The sequence below is a fragment of the Microtus oregoni genome, unplaced genomic scaffold (assembly GCF_018167655.1).
Source record: "Microtus oregoni isolate MIOR12 unplaced genomic scaffold, Mior012 000071F_ref0000514, whole genome shotgun sequence".
In the NCBI taxonomy this organism is placed as follows: domain Eukaryota; kingdom Metazoa; phylum Chordata; class Mammalia; order Rodentia; family Cricetidae; genus Microtus; species Microtus oregoni.
The window spans coordinates 7,843,320-7,855,865 of record NW_024543978.1 but is presented as its reverse complement, the minus strand read 5'-3'; the positions used below and the strand labels follow the sequence as shown (position 1 = coordinate 7,855,865).

Here is a 12,546-nt window from a genome sequence, read left to right as displayed (position 1 = left end):
TAAAGTGGGAAACAGAAGTTCTGAACACTGCCCAAACCTCTAACTCAAGTGAATAAGTGGAGAATAATGATCCCTCCCAGTCAGTTTACCTCATTTTAATCAGAGCCCAAGTATTTCACAGGTACTTTTGGGGAATATGATCAATTTCGTGTTTTCACAACATTCTAAAAAAAATTGAAAAAGTGTTTTTCTTCCACATATAGTCTTTTTGTTAATTAGTTAATTATCTCCTCCCTCCCTCTCTCCCTCCCTCTCTCCCTCCCTCCCTCCTTCCCTCCCTTTCTTGATTTCTTTCTTTTGGTTTTTGTTTTGTGGTTCGTTTTCTTTTTGAAATGGTGTGTCATGTAACCCAAGCTACCCTCACACTTGAACTCTTGATCCCCCTGCCTCCAACTCCCAAGTAATAGGCAGACAGATGTGTACCACAGACCTAGGCCTTTTTACTTTCAAAGACAGAGCAGGGAGTTGGCTACTCTCCTGGACAGCAAAGATCATATCATCAATAGATAAAACCTTCACATCTAGATGTGTGCTCCTCCTTTATCTCAGTGACCAGTCTATGATGTTTAAAGGAAAATCCTTATGGAAAACTCAGAGCTTGCTTGGTTGGATAAATGTGCTTCCTCCTTTGAGACTTCTGAGCTTCTGTTAGGATGTGTGGAGCAGGGTGAGGGCCTGCAGAACACAGAAAGTGAGACACAAGGTAATGCCAAACTACTTCATGTTTTCTCCGAAAGGCAAATGAAGATGGATTTTTATCATTACCATCAGGATGCTGGATAATAAGATCATTTGTGTTCCCCCAAGTGTGACGCTTTCATATCTGCCTTATTTTATTAGTAAAGATAATTTCCTCCACGGTTATTTTTGGATGTCTTCAAAACAAGGAAGTTTCATAATAACTGATAGTATACCATGCTCACTCCCTTGCAGAAGCAAGCAGGAGTGAGGCTCCCACCAGGCACACTGTTTTCACACTACAAATTGGAGGTTATGAAATAAAATTTCATTTCTTCTTTGTACTGGATCTGAGAACAATGGGACCTAAGCTTCTCTGGCTTGCCTGCTCATTGGATTACATAAACCTCATCTATTGGAGCGTTATTAAGAGTAAATAAAGACACCTGGGAGAAACCTGGGGCAGAGCCTGGAAAACAGTAGGCAGTTGAAGTAGCCCAAAATGGCAAGGCAGAGACATTCACTGTCTGTCATGACTTAGACTGGAAGTAGAGATGTCTTCATGCATGGTTTGGTTCAGTACTCAGCTGACAAAACTCAGAGAGTCTTGCTTCTTCTAACTTGTCAACTCTCTGGATGTTTTGGTGACTTCTGGGATCTTTAAAGCCTTCCCATACATCAGTCAGTGGAAGACAGATGGATGATATGCAGTATGTTGACTGTTTTAGCAATGTGAAACCCTGGCTCTCTCCTGAGCACTTCATACAAAGCTCACAGGATGGGAAAGGAATGGGAAAAGTCCCCCAAAGCACAGAGTGGGACTTGTTGCCTTTGAAAGGGGGAAACATATGAGGTTTCAAAACAACAAAGTGTGTCCATCATAGCATATACTTGCTCCAAGTAAAAAAGGCCAAGAGGGGTTAGTGTGTGTGTGTGTGTGTGTGTGTGTGTGTGTGTGTGTGTTAAGAGATGCATTTGGAAGCTTAAAGAGGGCATCAGATCCCCTGGAATTAGAGTAACAGGTGGTTGTGAGCAACCTGATGTGGACACAAAGAACCAAACTCCTGTCTTCTTAAAGAGCAGCAAGCGTGCTTAACCTTTGTGTCATCTCTTCATGTCCTGTAGCATGCACTCTTGCCAGCATGCCAATTCTTGCTTATGAGGCTACCTCGGGGTCATGTTCAAGGACAGCCTCCATCAGAAGTCACAGATTTATGAAGATACTGTTAATCTGGTATTCTTCCTAAGCTACGTGCTCGTAGAATTCAGTTTTGAGAACCCCCATTTGCCCTCTTCTTTTGAAGTCTGAGCTCATGGAACCAGAGCCTTCTACCTTTCCTCAGGCAGCTGTGGGGGTGGGGATTAGCCTGGTAGGACCTTCTATGTGTATTTCTGGCTTTCATCTTTTGGAATAAGTAGGTCTTACTCTAGGGCCATGTTTTTTGTTTTTTGTGTCTCTCCCTTGAAGAGATTCAGAGCTGAAACATAAAACTTGTAATAAACTGCAACTGTACAAAGATTTGTCCCTGGCGATAAAAAGTAATAATTGACTTATTCTGGAGACCTAGAGATGCATCGCTTCTTTTGTCTAAGGTGTTTGTCTTCAGCCTGCTGTTTGTTTCCCCTTCGGAGCCCTGACATCTCAATCGTGCAAATCAACCTGTCAGAGAGTTTTCCATGGGAAGACCCAACGGGCAGGAAATTCTCCAGGCAGCTTGGTTCCCATGGAGCCTTTCCAGAAAAGCTATTGTTTGGAGAAGGGTGGCAGGTGTCCAGTGAGCTTCCCTTTTATGTATCAAGCTGGCTGCTGGGTTCACATACCTCAGTGTTGAGCTCTGCCTCACCTCCGACTGATTTAAATTAATACCCTGGGCTTTGCCTCTGCAGGAGTGAGAGAGGCTCAGGACCTTTGGCAGAACCTGCTAAATTATTTCCACACATGGATGCCTTTCTTTACTGACTAGAGAGGGAGAGCTGCTCTCGTGCCTTTGGCATCATTTACAAAGAAATTTTGGGGATGCTAAGAAAGGTGAATGCTTGACTTCCACACACAAATGCTTCCCGTAAATTTATGCGAAGAGTTTTCACTTGGCTTGTAAGGCCATCTAAACAGACTTGGAGAAGAAACAGTAGCTTTTAACATAGTTCACACTAAATGCAGCCTAGCCGGCGAGGTGGCTTTCTAGCCGAGAAGCTGGACTCTCGTCTACGAGTAAAGCGGAAGCCGAGCTGCTGTCTCCTGCAGATACCCGACTTGCTTCCAGCCACTGCACATGAATGTTTCAGGGACAGTTCCTTCTTTATTCTCAAGGAAGAAAAAGTACTGGAGAGGTGGCTCCATGGTTAAGAGCACTGGTGGCCGGGTTCAATTCCCAGCATCCACATGGCAGCTCACAACTGTTTGTATCTCCAGTTTCAGAGAATCTGGTACCCACACACAGACATACAGGCAGTCAAAAACACCAATGCACATAAAATAGAAACACATCATTAAAAAAGGTTGTTTTTTTTTTTTTTTTTTTTTTTTTAGAATTTAGGCAGAGCATCTCCTTTCTCACTATACTGAGTAGAGAAATTCACACAGAATGCTGGGTCTCACACAGACTCTCAGGAGATTGGAATTCCTCTTCTTCCACCAGAAAATGGAAAAAATGGTGTCCTTGTTTTCCTTCTGTCATGGTAAAATGCTCTAACCAAAAATTGTCCCCAAGACTTCCCTTACTTTGGATCCCAAGTGTGAGTTCAGGCCAAGGTCTGGTGTCTTGTCCTCCCCCAGACATGTTCGGGCCCCATCATCCCCAGTCACACTTCCATCCTTGATGTTGTTCTGGGATGTAGTCCCCACCTTTCCTCTGAGATGAAGATGCAATCTGAGACATGCTTCAAAGAGCATCCAAAGTAAAACCATGGGTAAAGAAAAGAGAAAGGAGGAAGGGGGTCACAAGATACCAAAATGCCTTCCTGTTCTTCCATGCATGAACCCCTGAGGAAGTTTTTCTCTCGTGTTTTCTAAAGCGCTGACCAGCCTGCACTTCCTGCTGATTTATATAAAGCCATTAGTCAGTTTGATGTGTTTTTATTTTTATTGCCTCAGGCCTTTCACCATTATACTGTTTGTCAAGGCCTATAGTAACATTGTAATGTTGAGAGGCTCCTCGTGAAACATCTCGAAGCCAATCAGTCAGGCAAAGAGAGCAGGAAGGAAGGGCTTGTGTGCCAGGCTTAGGAGAGGCTGGAGGGAATTGCATGAGAAGGCCAGCTTTTGTCCATCCTCCCCTCTGTGAGCCATGCGGTACAGATAAAGGGCACACGCTCTTAAGCAAACAGAAGATAATCCCAACATTTAAACCAGAGGCCTTATGTCTGTTCTGAGAGTTCTCATGGATCTTATCTCTTTATCGCACAGTGGGAAACCTCTTGGCCATCTCTGGTAAATCAAGCCATTTTGGCCCTTACAGCACAAACTATAAATAATGGAACAGGTTGCTGACATCTCATATCAGCTTTACATAGCAATCAAAATTTCTTACTTGTCTTAAATGATGAGAAGCAGCTAAACCATTGGATTTCTCTGTATATATAAATACCTATCTAGCCTATTGCAGGCTAAAAATCTTTAAAATAGGAAATTTGCTTCCTATTAGCCATGTTTTGCCCCTCTGTGTGCCCTAGGGGGTCCAAATAGAAAGTCTGTTTCTTTTCCTGAGCAACGTAGGGATGTGACTCCCGTTTCTTTCTATAGGTGGTAAGTGGTGACTGTGATGGTGTCTGTGGCAGTGGTGTGTGTGTGTGTGTGTGTGTGTGTGTATCTGTGTGTGTGTGTATCTGTGTGTGTCTCTGCAATCATTGGCTTCAGGAGAGTGTTGGGAGACAATGCTTGATGCTATAGTCATTTTGATTTCCTTTGTTTTTGGTCACAGTATTTGAGAGGTCTAAATGATGTCATTTAAGAAAGGATCTGCATTATGCCTTTTAGACCCAACACTCATCGTGACACCCAGCTGTAGACCAGCGCTCATCGTGACACACACATGTAGACCCAGTGCTCATCATGACACACACATGTAGACCCAGTGCTCAACATGACACACACACATGTAGACCCAGTGCTCATCATGACACACACACGTAGACCCAGTGCTCAACATGACACACACACATAGACCCAGTGCTCATCATGACACACACATATAGACCCAGTGCTCATCATGACACACACATAGACCCAGTGCTCATCATGACACACACATAGACCCAGTGCTCATCATGACACACACATACAGACCCAGTGCTCAACATGGCACACACATATAGACCTAGTGCTCATCATGACACACACATACAGACCTAGTGCTCATCATGAGACACACATATAGACCCAGCCAGTGCTCATCATGACACACACATATAGACCCAGTGCTCATCATGATACACACATATACACCCAGTGCTCATTGTGACGCACAGCTGTAGACCCAGAACTCACCATTACAGACAGCTGTAGAGCCAGCAGTCATGTGGTGCAGACAGGTAGGTCAGCAGTTTAAGCCCTTCCTCAGGTACATACTGGGATGGAGGACTGAATAGGATGAAGACATCCTGTCTCAAAACAAACAAGTAAAACTCCAGGCATTGTCCAAAGGGCGATTGTGTTAGTCGTTGTTCTTGCTAGTTAGTGAGTCCTTATGTACAGGAAACACTGCCATGTAAGCATCACATGCTGAGAGAGGGAGGACAGCATTGTCATGTTAATAGATTTGTGGTTGACTCATGTAGCAATAGATGGATGTATTTGGTCAGAATCTAAACTATACTTCTTACTGTGAGTTTTTGTCAAAACAAAATGAGGCTTTAAGGGCCCCTGGAGCACCAGGATTAAGAAGTGTGCCTTCAAACTTGGCTGCTCCTCAGCCACCCTCTAGACAGTTCTGAGTAACAGGGGACTTCTTGGCCTCAAGGGACAGGGCAGTCATTTAAGTAAGTCAATGAGCAGTGACCTCTATTGTAAGAGAAACAGCAGGTGATTTTTTTCCCCTTAAAGAATCAGTTAAGGTTCATTCTTCGTCTTAATAAATTCATGTAATTTGTTAGAGGAAAGATGTGGAAAAATTACAAAGCCTTGTAGCAAAAGGTAGTTTCAAGATTATATGATAACTTCCATTCAAAAGAGGTAAGATCCAGGTTCAAATGGCATAAGATGTCTTCATGAAATAAACTTAGTTGAAGAATGTTTTGAATCTTAGCTTTAGTACTTTTTTGGATGAAATTTAAGCTAGGCCATGTCAGGCATTATTTTTGGCCCCACCATATGGGCCAAAGTAATGTCTGACATGGCTTATCTTAAATTTTTGGTACTGGGTCAACTATGAAAAATTAAACTGGGGTACATCTTTCTTGTTTTATGGCATTAATTGTACCTACTGGACAGGAATATAAAGCAACAATAGCTTGGACTGGAAACTTTTTTTAGCTTCTTTATTGTGTTGTACAGTTTTTCAGACATGAACAAAACTCAGGCATTAAGTAAAGCAGTGTTCATGCTAAAAGTAAGAAATTCTGAAGCAGAAAGAGAGGATGTTAAGATAGTTAGCACCTTTAGAACAAGCAAACATATATAGCTCTTACTATTCTCGTATATGCATACGGGAACTCTTTTCAGGGTTGCTGTGCATGCTCTTATTCAAACTCTTTAAAATACTGGTAGCAGTGGCTGGAGGGATGGCTCAGCAGTTAGTACTGGCTGCTCTTATAGAGGACTCAGGTTTGATTCTGAGAACGCACACGATGGCTCTTAACAGCCCTTAACTCCAGTTCCCGGGGATTTGGTGTCCTCTTCTGACCTCCAAGTGCACTAGCCGTGCATGTGATGCACAGATATACTTGTAAACAAAGCACTTATACACATAGAAATCCTTTAAAATTAAAAATATTTGTAGTAATTAAATATATCTATATACACACATATAAAAATATATACAATTAAAAAGAATTTGTTTTGTGCTTGTCTAATGGTGCCTGGCAGCTCCCTTTATCAGTTACTTTCTGGATTTTAATGGTCTGGGGTGGATATATCTTTCTTCTCATTGTTTGACCTTGGTTCCCAAACCCACAAACATTGTTTTCCTGGAAGAATTTTCCATGTGCCCCATACATTAGCTCAGCAGAGTCCTGCTCCTTAAGGAAGGTGATGGGTTGCATCCAGCACATTGGCAGGAACCCAGATCAACATTTGCTATGGGGTTTGGGAAATGAAGGAATCCTTAGGGCTGTCACCTGTCGGGGGAGGTAGAATAGCATTGAAGAAAGACAGAACCCCGTTCTCACCCTGGAGCTCACAGCCCATGTGGTGAGTTTCTGCTGGAAGATGGGGTGGGAGGAGGGACTGGTGCCACAGGGTCCCCTTTGGAGTGTGGCATTAAACTGAGGATGAAGAAACATTCCTTATTGCCTATGTTAATTGTAATAAAAAACAAAACAAGATACCCTTCAGTCCTTATCAGCCAGGAGTGTTGCTTCCCTCCCTACTATTATAACAATTCACTGGACACTGCCCATTTTGGTCAGGTTAATTTTATGTAGCCAACGTGAACAGGAGCTCTAATGACATTGAGAATAAATGGACTCAAGCTCTTGGGACATTGCCAGGTGTGGTGGCATTCCTGTAATCCCAGCACTCAGGAGACAAACACAGAGGGACTGTTGCAACTTCGAGGTCAACTTGGGCTACCTAGATTCTAGACCAGCCAGGGCTGCATAGCAAGACCCCTTGTCAAAAATAAATGAGAGAGTCTTGGCACACCAACGTTCTGAGAGCTGGGTTTCCAGAAGTTCTGTGTTTTTGTCTTCACAGGATGTGTGAGACTGGCGAAGGGCTATTTATCTTTCAAACACGAGACGGCGAGGCCATCTACCAGAAGGTCCATTCTGCTGCCTTGGCCATAGCTGAGCAGCATGAGCGCTTGCTACAGAGCGTGAAAAACTCGATGGTATGTTTGGAATGTTTTCTTGCTGCCTAGCACATGCTACTACAGAGTGTAGTCTGGGAATGTACATGTCGAACAACATGGCCCACTTTACATAGGCAGTCGGTTTGTTTCTTTACTTAACATCGTAGGCCACGGATTGAATGTTGTCCTTAGAATGCTCAATGTGGCCAATTGATAAACCGTCTGCTTTATCATTAGCCATTACCCATGGGTATTTGCATTTGTTGTGTATGGTCTGGAGGAAGCTCACTGACAGCTGCCCTTCCAGTTTCAAATGGGTGAGTTTATCGAGCATGTCATAAGCATAAATCAGGAGCAAACAAAGAGAAAGAAGCAGGTAGAGAGAAGCAACAGACAAATGGCAAACTATCATGTCAGGCACATACAACATCCACAGAGAAGACTGGGGTAACCTGGCTGAGAGCAAGCAAACGTAAGGACATCGAACTGGAGCATTTTGCATGCAGCAGAAATCACTTGGGAAATCCCATTTGGGGCGTCCAGCTGAGCCTTTTCTCTCCATGGATGAGGTTCTGTTCCTATTTCTACCTCTGGCATTTTTATACCCGGGAATAATAAACATGTCTGTCGGGTATGGTTTGTCTTTTAACTGTTCCCAAGAACACAATGGGCCGTTAGCTGCTTGTTCTTTCCCTCTCTCCATAAGAGAATGGGGGGCGGTCACCAGAAAGGGTGTTTTAGAGGACAATTTGAGATAAACATGCTTGGGATCGATGAGGATGGGACCTCTCCGTAAGCTTACACGGCAGGGGACAGCCCATCAGTGTCATTTATGTTATAGCATTAACACCGACAAGAGTGTATCAACATCTATAGACTCGGCTATGTGGATTGCCTGCCTACTTCTGCCTATCTGTGCACATCTTTATCAGATGGTACTATTTCCAGACTAGAAAATCCGAATGAAAGAAGGCTGAGGGGAAACTGGGGAGGAATATTCCAGGCTCGAATGAGGGATTTGAGCTGCTGTGTGATAGCCATGACATGAGTTACATGTATGTGTTTGAAACACCTCTCTTTTGCATTGCACGCTGCTAGGGACTCTGACTTAAAGAAACTATCTTGATTCTTCAGTATCTTATAGAAGGAGAAGAAGCATTTCTAGAAATCTTTAAGATATTTATTTATTTGGTTGGTTTTTTTTTTTTAATTTGAGACAAGATCTCTCTATGAAGCCCTGCCTGTCCTGAAGCTCACTCTGTAGACCAGGCTAGCCTCCAGCTGACAGAGATCTACCTGCCTGTGTCTTCCAAGTGCTGGGATTAAAGGCAAAGCCTGGCTCTTTTGTTTTTATTTTTAAATTATGTGTGTACATATATATTTCTGCATGTGGGAACATGTGTATAATCGTAGCAGGTATCCATGGATGCCAGGAGAGGGCGTCAGGTACCCTGGAGCTGGAGTTATGGGCAATATGAATAGCCCAACATAGGTACTAGATGAAGAGGACTGAATCCCAGTATACTGTCTTACCGCTGAGTCATCTCTCCAGACCCAAATATCAAGAAATCTTAAACAGAAACACAAAATATTATAAATGTGCCTTGAAGACACCAATAACACAAGGAGGAGCTCATTTGGCATGATAAGATTGAGGGAATTTGATTACAGTTTGAATTGTGGATGCAACTTTGTTTTCAGAGTGGCCTTCCCGGGGCCAGAGTTCACTGTGGAAAAGGGGGGAGAGAATCTGGGCTGAGTTGCACCTTCTGGAGCAGAGTTGGTTGGATGAGCACAGTGCGTTTCAGAGGTGGGGACATACACGCTGTGGGGCCTGGTGGGAATGAAGGGGTTGGGAGAGCCAGCCTGTGCAGGAGAGCATTTGCCAGTCTCTTGATTAAACATTATTCTGGCGTAGCTGTGAGGATGTTTCTGCATGAGATGATATTTTAATTGGTAATTTGAGGAAGGAAATTTGCATTCTGGGGTGTTAGAGAGCTTCATTCTACTGGATGGAGTCCTGGACAGCTTAAAGGAGAAAGAGTCCCCTCTCTTTGCATGATGGTCTTGAGTGTGCACATGACCTTCTGCTGTCCTCACACTCAGACTTACAGTCACACTAGCAGTGCTTCTGGATGTCAGGCCTTCATATGACAACTCAAGACCCCTTCTCCTTCCTTATAATTTCTCTCCTTCTCCTACTCTCCCTCTCCCTCCCTCCTCCCCACCCCTTCTCTCCCCGCTCTTTCCTCATCATCCCCTCCCTCTTTCCCTTTCCTCCTCCCCTCTCTCCTTCCCTCCCTCTTTCCTTCCCCTCCTTCTCTCCCTCTCTCTGCCCCCCTCTCTTCTCATCTCTCCCTGATTAATCTAACCAGCATGGAGTAGACACAGATAATGCAGACATGGGCCACCACTGTCATTGTGCTCATGAGTGCGGCCTTGTAGCCAAGCCTGGTTCCAACACCAGCACTACACCATCCCAGCTCTGTGGAGTGGAGCAAAGTTCTAGCTTCTCCTAAGCTCCAGTTTTCTGCTTCCCAGAATGAGAAGAGCAGTAAAGATTACGTTTACATGAGATCTGCTCACAGCACATTTGACATGGTCCACTGCTGAGTAGATCCTCTGCTTCAGGCTGATCTCAACAACAGCTGCATCTTACACCATTCATCTGTCCATCTGTCTGTCTGTCTGTCTGAATCGAGGCAACCTAAAGACAGCATTTTGAAGGAGCAGAGAGTGATGAAGTGTGATGGTTTAGATCACAGACGACTGGAAAGATCTACAGGAAGAGCCACGTTTGCTACAAAAACCTTGCATTGACCAGAGACAGCAAGGCCTCTTGTTCCAGCCACACGGCAAGATACCCATTGCCAACTTTTGGGTGTGGAGCTTCTGGTGTTTTAGCTTGTAGGTATAACAAGCAGAATTGTATTGAACACATGACTTACAGTTAGCTTTTAAAAAGAGAACACCTTTGAGCGTTGGTCCTCACTGTCCGTCTCGCTTGATGTAGGGTTTCCTGTTTGTAGATGCATGCATCAGAATAGCTGGACAGAGAACTTCTGAGGCAGTCTCCTGAATCCAGCTCCCTATTCCTGTAAGAACGCTGGGATGACAGACTTTCTCCACTGCACACAATTTTCCATGGAGTCTGGGGAATCAAACTCAGGTCCTTATGGTATTACAGAACAAGTGCTCACTGAATTATCTCCCTGGCCCACTGCTGTCTTTTTGAAAAAGCCCTATACAGCATCCATGTTTTTATATAGCGAGGACTTGTTGCATGGTTACATAGTACTGCACTATATGGATATTCCATTAATTTCTAGAACTATGCTTTAGGGACTGAGAGCTGGCTCAATAGTTAAGAATACCGGCTGCTCTTCTAGAGGACCTGGTTTCGATTCCCAGAACCCACATAGTGGTCACAACTATCTGAAACTCTAGTTCCAGGGGATTTGATAACCTCTTCTGGCCCTTATGGGCACTAGGCATGCAAATGGTGCACAGACATACATATAGATAAAAACCCTGTCCACATAAAATAAAAAACATATTTAAAGCCACGGTTCGGTGCAACACTCTATCTGCACTGGCGATCACTTAGTGTTGACTCTTAAAGTTTAAATATTGAATCAGAGGCTACAGCTTTTTTAACAGACTTGGTTTTGGTTCCAAATAACCTTCCAACGCAACTTTCTTTCGGCACACACAGACTCACACTATATCTGTCTGTCTTTATACTTACCAATTCCATGTGTGGCAGTAAGGATAATGCAGCGGATGGACAGAAGGATAAATGACAGGCGGAGAAACTGGTAGCTGCAAAGCAGAACTCAAGTTGCTTCAGCCCGAGTGGGGAGCATGCCCCTGCCCTGGACTTGGCTGCCTTCCCATTAGATGCTTGTCAGGTCCTAAGGAAGTTTTGGTGAGATTACCTTATTTGAAAAGCCTTAATTAGCATAAATTGTTTCTGGAAAGGCAGGCAGGGATGTGCACGTACGTGTTTCCCCATTTTCTGTCTCCTCATTATTTCCGCTAAAATTAACCAGGGATATGAGTAATTCATTCAGATCATCCCTCTGAAAATTTAACTAGAAAATAATGTCATTTGCCCTTCATTTGCGGCGCGCCTCGCGAGTTCTAGGAAAGACGTGCCGTTTTAAGGCGAGCGCTTCCTGTTGCAGATGAAATGAGTAAGTGTCCAGATGGGAGCTGAGTGACATTGCAGTTACGCTGGGGATTGTGGAAAGCAAAACACCAGCATATTTTCATCAGAACCCCATTAGGGGAGGAAAGACCTGTGATACAGTGAACCAGAGAGAGACCACACCCGGCCTGAGGGTGGAGCCACACAGAACCAACACTATTCTCTCCTAGCAGTGACCTTTGCCCCCACTGCTGGACTGCTTCTGAAGAAGTCACTGTTTTAACTGGAAGGGGTGGTGACAGTCACCTCTCGCCATAGCCTCTTTGTTTGGAAATCCCAACTCTTCTGTTCATGGTTGCTGTTGTAAAGCCCCAGCAACTGAGCCCGGAGTGATACTACACCATAGGGCCAGTGGAGACCCACTCTAGTTGGAAACCATATTCTTGAGAGAGTGTCTGGGTCATCTCAGTGACCCCAGACCCCAGAGTTTGTCAAGAGGAGACTGTGGATGGGCTAGCAGTAACAGCTTTTGTGGTAGACTAACTTAGGACGCTCCAGTGACATCCACACTTTAAAACCCCAAACTGGCCATTTAACCAGCTTATCTCTAGTGTCTTAGAGGGGAAAGGGCTTCTCAGTGATGGCCAGGTTGAGGACCTTGAGATGGGAAGAGTGCTTGAATTAGCCAAGTGGGGCCAAAGTCATCTCAAGGAGTTGAGTGGAGAAAAATAGACATCTCGTAGCAGTTGGCATAAGAACAACAGAGGGGAA

At 44.2% G+C, this 12,546-nt stretch overlaps 1 protein-coding gene across 1 annotated transcript in view; it reads left to right on the top strand.

Moving 5' to 3' along the window:
- Dok5 (docking protein 5) overlaps positions 1 to 12,546 on the top strand; it is a 148,152-nt gene that overhangs the window by 104,703 nt on the left and 30,903 nt on the right. Inside the window, exon 6 of the mRNA XM_041641795.1 lies at positions 7,529 to 7,664. Within this exon, the coding sequence (XP_041497729.1) occupies positions 7,529 to 7,664 (136 nt within the window). The remainder of the gene's footprint in view (positions 1 to 7,528; positions 7,665 to 12,546) is intronic.